This window comes from Rhinolophus hipposideros (assembly GCF_964194185.1).
Source record: "Rhinolophus hipposideros genome assembly, chromosome: 2".
Lineage (NCBI taxonomy): Eukaryota > Metazoa > Chordata > Mammalia > Chiroptera > Rhinolophidae > Rhinolophus > Rhinolophus hipposideros.
In genome coordinates this window covers 109348788-109361010 of record NC_138048.1, presented here as the reverse complement: position 1 = coordinate 109361010, position 12223 = coordinate 109348788, and the positions used below count along the sequence as shown (strand labels likewise).

The following is a 12223-nucleotide window of genomic DNA, read 5'->3' as shown; positions in this document are numbered from 1 at the left end:
TCCAGGCCTGGGCGTCAGCCCTGCCCCAAACAAGCCGACTCCTGTGTTTGTCATTTCCCCTCCAGCCCAGTACATGCTGTCTAGTGACTTCGTGACTGCCACCTTCCCAGTGGGCAGACTGCCCATGTCACCCAGAGGCCTGACGGTGGCCGCGGACTTCCACACCGGGCCACAGGCTGTGTGATTTGGCCTCGCCCCTGACTCAGCTCCTCCACACCATGGGCTGCAGGTCTGGCAGCTCGGTCACGTGGCTGAGTTTGCAGTGAGGAGCCCGGGTCGGTGGTGCCAACAGCAGAACCCACTGCAGCTGATTTAAGCACAAGGAGGCTTATTGAGGGTTCCCTCAGGGTGGGGAGGACGGTAGGATCAGACTGGACGGAGCTTCAGGAGGACGACTCCAGGAGCCGCCCCAGGCTCCTGCCGCGGCCTCAAGTCCAGAACATTCTGCCTCCACCACTGCCTGGGCCAGCAGCCCCGCCTCCACCCCAAGTAACTCAGTCAGAATCAAAGTCTCCTGCAAATGCACCTGGGGAGGACCCGCTGCCCGGAGCCTGGAGCAAGGAGCAGGAAGGAGCTGGCATCTCGGAGCTGAGGTCCTGCTGGTCTTCCTCGGAGGAAGCTGTCCTCCCCTGGAGACTGCACAAGGGGCGAGGGGCCCAGAAAGGCCAGGAGGGCCAGCAGACCCCCGACTCTGGGCTCAGGAGAAGGAGGGGCTCTGGTCCTCACCCAGCCCCCTTCCCAGCATCAAGGGGAAGGCGGCCTTGGGCTGGGGGCCAGCTAAGGGTGGGGAGAAAAGTAGCCCCCGCCACCCCCAGAGCCCCCTGCAGGGCCATGTGTGGGTGGCATCCAGAATCTGGGCTGATTTGGGCATAAGAGCACACAGAGTTCCTGGCAGCAAGGACAGGGCCCCCCAAGTGCCGAGGCCACCGGCACCCACAGGACACAAGTGGCTCTGGCAGGACCCTGACATTCCCCCTCTGCCACGAGGCCAGTTCCACTCTCTTCCTCTGACCCAGGGTCACATCCATCAGGAAACCCCATCAGGTGGCGAATTCCTTGTGAGTGGGACCCCTGTCCCCACTCCGTGCCCACCGGATGGACGGGGTAGGGGACCCAAATCACCTAGGAGCCTGTGTCCTGCTGCTCAGCCAACAGCAGCGCCTGACTGCTCTGCGTGGCGTTTGTCACATGAATGGACCGACGCTAAGACCGGCTGCTTGGTCTTAGCTGTCATTGGCAAAGGGTGAGGCTCTCAGCTCCCTGTGCACCGGCGACTGTGGAGCAGCAAGCGTGAGCCCTGCCAGCTGGCCTGGGCGATGTCCCTGGGACACAGGCGCGGGGCCTCAAGTGCGGGAGGGCGTTTGGAACCCGCTGCTGGGTTCTGTTTAATGCGCCACCACTGAGAGCCATGTCCGTGTCCGCACGGGCCTTCGGATCTCAGGCTGAAGGGGTGACTGCGGCCCCATGTTCGTTTCCCACTTCAGGTCGTTTCCCACTTTCCAGGCACAAACCCCCCTCCACTGTGAATCCTTTCTAAGCTTCTGCTTGGTGGGGCGTCTGTCCTTTCTACCTCCAGTTCGCAGCAATTTTTCCCTATTTGCTTCCCCCCAAAATACCTGAAGTGGCATACAATATAAACACTCATACAAAAAGACAGTAACAAAATTGGAAAGACGGATCAGAGTCATACAGAAGGGAGGTAACGTCCACGCTGATCGTGAAGTATTACAGGTAAGAAAACAGAGCACTCAGTGAGCTCTGAGATTCCTGGGAGCAGAGGTGGAGGGGGGTGGAGAGGGAGAGGGAGAGGGAGAGGGAGAGGGAGAGGGAGAGAGAAGCAGGTTGTTGTTGGAGAAAAGTAGGTGTCCCGTTGACTGGCCTGGAGACATCAGACATCAGTCCCCCTGTCCTTTGAAAGGAGCTGCTGCTTTGGTGTCTGAGCAGAACAGCAAGGCACGGTGGTGACCACAGGGGACAGGCCTTCCCACACACGAGCACAGACAGCGCAGCAAGAAGCAGGCCAGGGCCGAACGTGTCGCCCACTGACACGGCCCCAGGACCCACTCTGGCCCGTCCTCAGGGTTCTCTCCATGGTGTTTCTGGTTTTGGATTTGGGGGATTATTTCCCTCTCACTGGACTGAAATTTGAGTATAAGTATCTCTCTTCACAAACATTCTGAAAATAAGCACAGTTGCTGACAGTGAGTTTGAGCACACTTTCACTCGCTTCTCTCTCCGGAAAGCCCTGGTCACCGCTGCTTTGCGCTGGCGAGTTCTGGGGTCAAATGTGTACAGGAAACACCAGGGGCTCACAGCGTGTCAGTCCCACAGGGTCTCCTGTGCCTTCCACAGACAAATCTGTACCCCAAAGCCCGGGAACCGCAGACCCATGAGCACAGCCCTCCCTTCTCTGAATGCTTTCACTCCCACGGGCCACGTGGGAGAGGCCCACAGAATGGGAGGGACGTGAACTTCGCCTGGTTTTAAGGTCCCACTGTACCACTCCCTAACTGTCGTCGTGGACAAGTCAGTCCCTTTCTCTGAGCTTCGGTTTCTTCCTGCATCAATGGGTCTGATGGCAAAATGACTGGACTCGAAAGGTGCCACAGTGACGAAGTGCAATTCCAGAAAGAGCTTTGTCCCAAAGAGCACTGCACAGAAGTAGCTGTGACTGCCACCCCAGGGGGATACCAAAACCAAGAGTCAGTCACCACCTGCCACAAGAGTACCAGGGCTCAGCGGCACTAGGGGGCGGGGCTGAGGGGGTCCTTGGCGGCGGGGGTGCTGGGCAGGGACTTCAGGTACTCCAGGTGCCTCCTGGCGTCCTCCTGGTTCTGTCGCACATAGTACACGACGTAGGCGATCACCATGGTGAACCAGCCGAACATGGTGACCAGCATGGCCACGTCGGTGGTCTTGTGCTGGACGCTGCAGAAGCTGACGCCGGCGTCCAGAGCCTGGATCAGCGGCTTGCCCACGTACTCCTCCTGCTCCGAGCTGTGGCAGGCGATCTCGTCCACCGAGTCGGGGTCCAGCTTCAGCTCCCACAGGGCTTCCTGCAGGGCACACTCGCAGTGCAGGGGGTTGTGAGCCAGGCGGACCTTGGCACTGAGCTGGCCCAGGGCGTCCTTGGGGATCCTGCGGATGCGGTTGTGAGACAGGTCCAGCAGCCGCAGGCCCGCAGCCAGGCCTGCGAAGGCAGCAGGGCCAACGGTCTCGATGGCGTTCCGAGACAAGTCCAGCTCTCGCAGCTGGCTCAGGTGCTGGAAGGCTCCGTTGGGGACGCGGGCGATTCTGTTGGTATCGAGCTTCAGGAGCACGGCGTTGGCAGGGATGTCCTGAGGAATCTCTTGAAGGTCCCTCGCACTGCAGTGAACGGCCACCGCACCGGCGTGGTCAGGACACTGGCAGCTCTGTGGGCAGGAGGTGCCCAGGCGCAGGCAGAAGAGGAGGAGAAGGCAAGACCCGCCTGTGGGGGCTGGCAGGGATGAGGGGCTCTGTTTGCCCATGGGGCCCATCCTGAGTGCACTGAGGACAGATGACCCGCTCCTCTCACTCAGTGCTCGTCCCCACGTCCCTGCCTGCAGCTGTGCAAGTGACCATCCGACACGGACATAAACTCTCGTTCCTCACGTGCCAGGAAAAACGGTGTTCTCTCAGTTCTAAAAGAGAGGAGCAGTGCGCATTGGTGGCACCAGCTGGGACCCAGGGTACACTGTGACTTTGGGGAAATGTCACAGGCTTATCTCACCTGTGTGTGGGGGGTTGGGGGGGTGTCTCTGTAACTTATTTCCAGGGACTCCCAACGCCACCAGAAGAGCAAGGACAGGTGCTGACTGCTGGCTGGGGGCCAGCACCCACGGAAATGGGGGGACGACCCTGCCACACGCCCTGGGCAAACCCCCTGTGCACCTAGGTGACCAGGGGCCTGGAGAGCACCGGGGGAGGCGGACTGGGCCCACCTGCTCACCCCCGCATCTCCCCTCTGGCCGAGAGCCGGGCGCTCATCACCGCGGGGCCAGGCTGCTGTAGGGAGCTTAGCACTTTGCGAATTTTGACAACCCTTTACAAATTATAATAATAAATAAACGTCCTGTGTCGGCCGCAATGGGAACAGCTGCCTGGCACGAGCACCAGGGTCAGCGCCTCTGGGTTCAGTTAGAAGGAAGGAAAGCGAGAAAAGAGAAAAGCCAAGCCCTGGGCGCGCGCGGCTCTGGGGCGTGGAGTGGCGGGGCCGCGCGGGCCTGGCGGGCGGGGCTCGGACCCCGGGGCTCGGACCCCGGGCCCGCGGGCGGGGAAGGGACGGGGAGGGGTGGCCACGCTCCCGACTGGGGCGGGGGCTTTACCTGCGCGTCCGCGTCCGGAGGCTGCTCTGCGTGAGGCTCTCGGCCGCTCGGAGCCGACCCGGAGCCACACCCGGCCACACCGAGCCCGCGCCCACGTCCGCGGCCCCCGGGACACCCGCGACTCGGCCGCGCCCCACGGGCGGTACCTGGGGTGAGGGGCGGGGCCGGCCGGCGGGCGGGCGGGGGCCAGGGCGACGCGGAGCCTCAGACCGAGGGCGGGGCGGGGCCTGGGGGGCCGGGGGCGGGGCGGGGCGGGGCGGGGGCGGGGCTTTGGGGCGGGGCGTGTCTCGGGCTGGGGGCGGGGCGTGACGCGTCCGAGCCGGCTTCTCCCGGGGTCCAGCCCCGCCCCGCGGGTGGGAGGATCCCTTCCTGGCGCTGACACCGGGTGCGTGGCACCTGGAGACCCTGGGATCAGCACCAAGCCCTTGCCGTGCGTCCCTCCATGCCGATGTCAGTGACCCCTGAAGCTGTTTAGTGGGCTTAGGTCACCACCCATGAGTCGCTTTCTGCCCCAGGACCCTCCGTGTCTTAGGGTCCCTGCGTGTGGGCCTGAGGAGGGAGGAACTATGGGGTGGGGGCGTTTAAGCTAGGCCTGACCCATCCGAGGGTTTTTAAAAACAGCTTTATTGTGGTGTCAGTGATACACAATAAACCACATTTTTAAATTTGATACGTTTTCGACATTTGTATACACCCACCCGGGAAACCACCACCACAACCAACGCAGTAAATACCCCACTGGCCCTGACCCTCCCTGCCCTCATCCCCCATCACCAGGCCTGCCGCTGTCCTGGGAGACTCACTCCGGGGAATCACAGCAGGTACTCTTTTCTCCAGCTTCTTTCACTCCGCATAACGACTGAGCTGCCCCTGCGGATGTGTAGTCCGGTTGTTCCTTTTCGTGCTGAGTACTCGTCATTGCATGCGTGTTCCACGGTTTGCTCTCTGTTCGCCTGTCTGTGGACATTTGGGTTGTTTCCAGTTGCTAGCTATGACACATAAAGTGAAACGGACATTGTGTGCAACCTTCGGACAAATACCCTTATTTCTCTTGGGTAAATATCTGGGAATGGAACGAATGGCTGGATCACATGGTATCTGCAGGTTTAACTTCAAAGAAACTGACCAAGTGACCGCAGCGCTTTCCCACCAACAGTGTAGACTCACGCCCGTACCAGCACCCGGCACCGTAACAGGTGTTCACTGGTGTAGCTCACGGTGGTGGTATTGATTTGAACTTCCCTGTGACTCTTGATGATGAGCATCTTTTCATCTGCGTATTTGCCATTTATCTTCTTTAGGAAAGTGCTCTGTTCAAATCTTTTACCTATTGTTCATTGAGTTGTTTCCTTATTGTTGAGTTTTGAGAGTTCTTTCTATATCTGGATACAGGTCCTTTAGCAGATACGTGATTTGTAAACATTTTCTCTGAGTCCGTGGATTATCTTCATCCTCCTAGAAGTTCTTCAAAGAGCAGAAGTTTTTAATTTTGATGAGGTCCATTTTATCAATTTTTTATTTTATGGATCACTCTTTTGTTGTCATATATAAGAAATCTTTGCCTAATTTAAAGTCAGAAGGGTTTTAAAGTTGAGGTGTTGCATTTTCGTCTCAATTACCCATTTTGAGTTAATTTTCCTATATGACATGAGATAGGATTCTAAGTTTATTTTTTGTGCATGCAGATACCCAGTGTTCCAGGACTGTTTGTTGTAAACCTCTGTGGATGGTGTGACTCGCGTGTCCTATGTTGTCACTGGTTTTCTGTCCACTTGCTCTATGAATTATTGAGAAAGGACTGCTGGACTCTGACTGAGTATAGATTTGTCTGTTTCTCCTTGCAGTTCTATCACTTTTTTGCTCTGTGTATTTTGAAACCTGATATTGAGATTATTGTGTCCTCTTGATTAATTGGCCACTTCCTCATTATGAAATGATTCCTGGCTCCCTAGCTCCTTGCCTGGAACCCTGCTTTGTCGGACATTGACACAGCCCTCCAGCTGTCTTTTGATAAGGCTAGCATGGGATAGCTCCTCCCACCTTTCACTTTTTTTTTGAAAGATTTTATTGGGGAAGGGGAGCAGGACTTTATTGGGGAACAGTGTGTACTTCCAGGACTTTTTTCCAAGTCAAGTTGTTGTCCTTTCAGTCTTAGTTGTGGAGGGCGCAGCTCAGCTGAAGGTCCAGTTGCAGTTGCTAGATGCAGGGGGCACAGCCCACCATCCCTTGTGGGAGTCGAACCGGCAACCCTGTGGTTGAGAGGACACGCTCCAACCAACTGAGCCATCCTGGAGGCAGCTCAGCTCAAGGTGCCGTGTTCAATCTTAGTTGCAGGGGGCGCTGCCCACCATCCCTTACGGGACTCGAGGAATTGAACTGGCAGCCTTGTGGTTGAGAGCCCACTGGTCCATGTGGGAATCGAACCGGCAACCTTCAGAGTTAGGAGCATGGAACTCCAACCACCTGAACCAACGGGCCGGCCCCCACCTTTCACTTTTGAGTGTCTTTATATCCTTCAGGATTTCCATAGCACCCACGTAGCTTCCTCAATATTTTTATTAAGTACAAAAGGAAAAGTAATAACTTTACAGTGGAGAAACCCAGCAGAAACCACCTTAGTATGTGACAAAAGATAACATCATCAGTAATAAGACAGATAGACATCATGTAGCCCTTGATGCGATGGACTGAGAAAGACACAACCTCACTTCTAGGGTATTCTTGCCCAAAATGCACAATTTCCAGTCGTGAGAACACTTCAGACACACTCCGATTGAAAGACCTTTTACAAAGTGACTAATCAGTGCACTTCAAGAATGAAGAAGTCGGGGCTGGCCTGGTGGCTCAGGTGGTTGGAGCGCCATGCTCCTAACACCAAAGGCCACAGGTTCGATTCCCACATGGGCCAGTGAGCTGTACCCTCTACAGCTAAGATTGTGAACAATGGCTCTCCCTGGAGCTGGGCTGCCGTGAGCAGCCGGAAGTTGGTGTGTGCTGCCACCGGCTGCTGTGCTGCCGTGGGTGTGGGTCTGCTGCTGCAGGCTGCTGTGTGCTACTGTGAGGGGCCGGCCGACGACCGGCGACCGACTGCCTCAGCCAGGGGAGCGCACGGCTCATAACACCAGCATGGGCCAGGGAGCTGTGGCCAGGGAGCTGTGTCCTACACAACTAGACTGAGAAACAACGGCTTGAACCGGAGTGGGGGGGGTGAGACGGAAGAAAGGGGGGAGAAAAATAGAATGAAAAAGTCATAACAGACGAGAAATGCCTGAGTCACTGTTACAGATTGGAAAAGACTAAGGAGAAGTAACAGGTCAATGCAGTGTAGAACCCTAGACTAGACAAGAACTTTAGTGAAAAAGCTAGTGACACTCAGTAAGGCTGGTGGCTTAGGGGATAGTATTCTTAACACAACGGTGGCACTTGGATAACTCGCATTTGACATGATGGCTGCATGGTTAGGCTTCTGCTCTGTTCCTTGTCCTCTTTCCCTGCCTTCCTTCGGACTGAGTATCTTTGTGAATCTATTTCCTCTCCTTTGATGACTCCTGGCTGTAACTCTTCACTGTGTTATTTCAGTGGCTGCTTTAGAGAGTGGCGTCCGCTGCCTCTTCCTGTCCAACCATCGGCCAGGTCACACTAGACCTCCTCACCTGAGTAGCAGCCCGGCAGCCATGTGCTGCACCCATGGGGCTGTGAGGTTGTCATGCAGTTTATGTGCAGGAACCCCACAGTGCATTATTATTTCTGCCTGAAGCCGTCAGCTACCTTTCACAGAGATTAATATGGTGATCTGTGAAGCTGTTGGCAGGTTATTGTATGGTAAAGAAGAGGTGCCAAAGGGGAGCCCCCACATTATGGAATGTTTTTAATATTTAAATTAAACAAATATGTGGTTACCACCAAAAAGCACAGTGTGGCTGGGGGAGTGGGAGGGGCCAGTCACGCAGAGCTCACGCTGTGCGGTTCTGCTTGTGGGAGGTTCCAGAACAGGCAACATTTGTCAGTGGGGGAGGGCATGATGGGGAGGGAGCTCGAGGGGCTCCTGGGGCCAGTGTGCTCAGCCTCCTCTGTGTGCTGGTCAGCACAAGTCAAAAATCCATCAAGCAGCTGACATCAAGATTTGTGCAGGTGGCTGGGTGTGCGCTCCTGACCATGTGTGTGCTCCTAAGCGTGTGCCCTGACTGAGCGTGTGTCCTGACCAAGCATGTGCCCTGACCGAGCGTGTGCCCTGACTAAGCGTGTGCCCTGACCGAACATGTGCCCTGACTAAGCGTGTGCCCTGACCGAGCGTGTGCCCTGACTACGCGTGTGCCCTGACTAAGCGTGTGCCCTGAACAAGCGTGTGCCCTGACCGAGCGTGTGCCCTGACCGAGCGTGTGCCCTGACTAAGTCTGTGCCCTGACTAAGCGTGTGCCCTGACTAGGCGTGTGCCCTGAACAAGCGTGTGCCCTGACCGAGTGTGCCCTGACTAAGTGTGTGCCCTGACTAGGCGTGTGCCCTGACTAAGCGTGTGCCCTGACCAAGCGTGTGCCCTGACCGAGCGTGTGCCCTGACCAAGCATGTGCCCTGACCGAGCGTGTGCCCTGACCGAGCGTGTGCCCTGACCGAGCGTGTGCCCTGACCGAGCGTGTGCCCTGACCGAGCGTGTGTCCTGACCGAGCATGTGCCCTGACCGAGTGTGCGCTCCGCCTCCACCTCTGGAGCAGAGCACAGGACCTGCAGGCTTGCTGTTCTTGGGGATCCGCCTGTTACTGTGACTACATCGATGATGGACACATCAGTTCCAGGTGCTCATGGGAAGCTGTGTGGTGAGCTGTGCTCTCGGTCCTCACAGATCTCACTGGTGATGACATCAGAGTGTCCACAGCAGGTGCTGGCCGCCAGCCAGGCCCAGGCCATGGGCCCTGCGAGAGCCTGGCTCACTGTCCACTCTAGACCACAGCCAGTACTCTCAGAAACACCAGAAACATTCTAATGCCATCCTGGCCACATGGTCTGCCCACCGGAGCTGTCCTCCAGACTGTAATTGGGCTCTGGGCTGGTGATCTCGTCCATTTATCAGCTTCACGGCCTCACGCATTAAACACAGCTGCTCTGGCTGCCTAATTGCTTCCCCATCAGGAAGGCCATCCTGCTGGTAGGGTCAAGTGCGTCCCCCTGGGCATAAGGAGCGGCAGTCTGCACCACGCACAGGGCAGCATGAAAGCAGGCAGATGAGTGACACGTCTCAGCGAGGCCCAGCCATGGCCTCCCCACACAGAGCAACCACAGAGGCCTGTTCCTCTGGCAGTTGCCCGTCTAGGCGTGTGCTGGCCGCCTGCTCTCCCGCCCTGCCCTTCCACGGTGCCCAGCTGGGTCCTCTGCTGCCCGGCCTCCACACTGGCCCGACCTGCCCTCAGACAGCACCCCAGCCTGCCAGGCGCCACTGAGGGCAGCCAGCTCACAGGCAGGGCTGGAGCGGCACAAAGGGACAAGACAGAGGCAGCTGACCGGGAGGGAGTGCTCGCAGCATGGGAACCAAAAGGCATGGCCAGGACTCCTAAGAACCTTGTGCATGGATTGCCTTTGGCAAAATTGTCCCAGCAGCTTCGGCCAGCCTGAGCCTTCCTGGAATTCCTAGATCTCTCTCTGAATTCCTGGATCTCCTGAAATTCCTGTTTTTCTCTGCCTGATCTTAGAAACCCGGACTGGAAAACCAAAAGGAAGGTCGGAGATGGTTCCCTGTCCTGGCTCCCCAGGCACAGAGGGGCCTGTGGCCTTCTGCTTGTGCCCTGATCATTCCTTCCCCGGCCACCTCGCAACAAACTGCCCCCCTCTCTTGGCCGCAGGGGATCTGAGGGCTGGTGGGGGATGGGGGTTCATGTCTGTCCCCTCTACAGGCTGTACACATTCACACACATACACACACACTCACTCACACCCACACACTCACATTCACATTCACATTCACACATTCACACACACACACACACACACACACACTCACACACACGCCAGAGCACTCCCTCTTCCTCTTGATCCAAGTTTTGTTAATTTTGTTGTTCTTTCTCAAGTGCCCATTTTTTTTCATGCTGATTCTTATTTTCCTCTTTCCTTAAATTCTGCCTCAGCCCGTAGATTTATGTAGTCGCTGTTTCCTGAGCTTCGTGAGTCCTAACCTCAGACCATTCACTTCCGGTCTTGTGATTTGTAAATAAGTGTATTTGAAGTTATGTGACCCTCCTAAAACTCTCCAGCCTCATCCAGCAGGTTGTGACCCAGGACCCTCTCACGGTCTCGCTCCGATTCGCTCCCCAGGAAAGGTGCTGGCCGCAGGGGTGGGTAGGTGGAAGGGCAGGTCTTCACGGGGTGTGGCAACCCCTTGGCTTTCCCTAGCCAGTCTGTAATGCAGGGTCTCTGCTCCCGCTCCCCACATAAGAACGCAGGACATGGTGAGGCCAAAAAGGAACACCCATGGAGCCATAGATAGGGGAGTCATACCACTGTATTCTCACTGGCGGCTGGGTTGGAGACACAGGAATCAGGAGCCACACACTCAGCAACCTGCTGACTGCTTCTCTGCCAACCAACAACCCGCTTGCTAGCTGCAATCTGCCCTTGCTAGCTCAGCCCCAGCAGTTATGTCAGTGGGTAATGGCTCACTGGTTACAGCTGATGGCCAACTAGTCACAGCTGACGGCCATCTACTACCCAAGCCAGCACCTTTCCACGTGAGGCCGAGAGCCTGGAAACTGCTCTCCTGGCTCTGTCCCCACACAGTTCCAATCACAGGCTTGGCTTGCCAGGGTCCCCGAGCAGCAGGTCCCCGAGGTGACCCTGGGGGTGCTGAGCAGAGTCTCAGGACAGCGTCTGCTCTCCTGACGGCCACTTCCCTCCCACACTGGTGCTCTTGCTGGGAAACGGGCCCCAAAGTGAGCACCGGAGCCTTGGGCAGGTTGTGCCCTGCTGGGGTTGCCTCCTCTTCCTCTGGGCTGCCTAGGGGACCGGTCACTCTTGGTCCGAGTGTGCAGAGAGGACATAGACACCTGCGAGCACTAGATGCATGTTCTGTCCTCTTCCAATGGGTGTCCCCATTCTAATGCTACTGTTCTAAGGCCGTGACCAGAGAGTGGCCTGGGTGACAGAGCCGCCCGCGGGAAGTTGTTGAGATCCCCTGGATCGTGGTGTGTGCTCAGCCTTTGTGAATGTCACGTGTGTGTCTGGGAACTAAGTGTCTCTCCTGGGCCTTCTTGTTGTTGGGGTGGGTACAGAATCATGTACACAGAGTGCACATATATGTGGTTATGTGTGTGTCATGTATTTATGTTCCGCATCGTTTATTATACAAATACCAATATATATTATCCTTGGGTTGTACATATAAATTTATGTGCAGACTCTAATTCATATGTATACCATAAACATACACTTGTACACACACATATATGAAGGTATACATATGAGCACACACAACACAAATGCACACACAGCCCGAGCAGTCTTGTTAATTGCATTATTCAAATTCTACCCTATTTTCCTTTTGCTTCTTGATTCGATTTCTGAGATTTCTTGATTCCTTGATTTCTGAGATTTCTGTGGATTTGCCAATTTCTCCTTGAGTTTCTAACTATTTTGCTGCATACATTTAAAAAGCTACGGTGTTAGGAGGACAGCAGCTCAGGAAAGTGCTGTCTTCATGAATTTGTATCTTTTGTGCAGACACTCCTCTTTGTCCTTAACAGGGCAAGTCAGAGCCTTGAGCCCATCTACTCACCATCCCTGTTTCCATACCTTTCTTTCTGGAAGCATCTGCCCAGCGCGTCTTGCCCATGTGGCCAGCTATTATATAGCTCTTCTGTTTTAGGTGACAAAAACAAAAAATGCAGAGAGAACTA

The 12223-nt window shown here is 56.0% G+C and overlaps 1 protein-coding gene across 1 annotated transcript; it reads right to left on the bottom strand.

The window, feature by feature from the left end:
• Positions 1 to 1667: 1667 nt before the first annotated feature.
• LRRC3 (leucine rich repeat containing 3) lies at positions 1668 to 4487 on the bottom strand. Its single transcript, XM_081077359.1, has 2 exons — positions 4347 to 4487; positions 1668 to 3662 (listed from the first exon to the last, which is right to left on the bottom strand). The coding sequence occupies exon 2, from the start codon at positions 3516 to 3518 to the stop codon at positions 2745 to 2747; it is 774 nt and encodes a 257-aa protein (XP_080933485.1). The 5' UTR covers positions 3519 to 3662; positions 4347 to 4487; the 3' UTR covers positions 1668 to 2744.
• Positions 4488 to 12223: the final 7736 nt, after the last annotated feature.

Coding starts and splice junctions, on each gene's coding strand:
- LRRC3 (XM_081077359.1), bottom strand. CDS start 3,518: ATGGGCCCCATGGGCAAACAGAGCCCCTCATCCCTGCCAGCCCCCACA.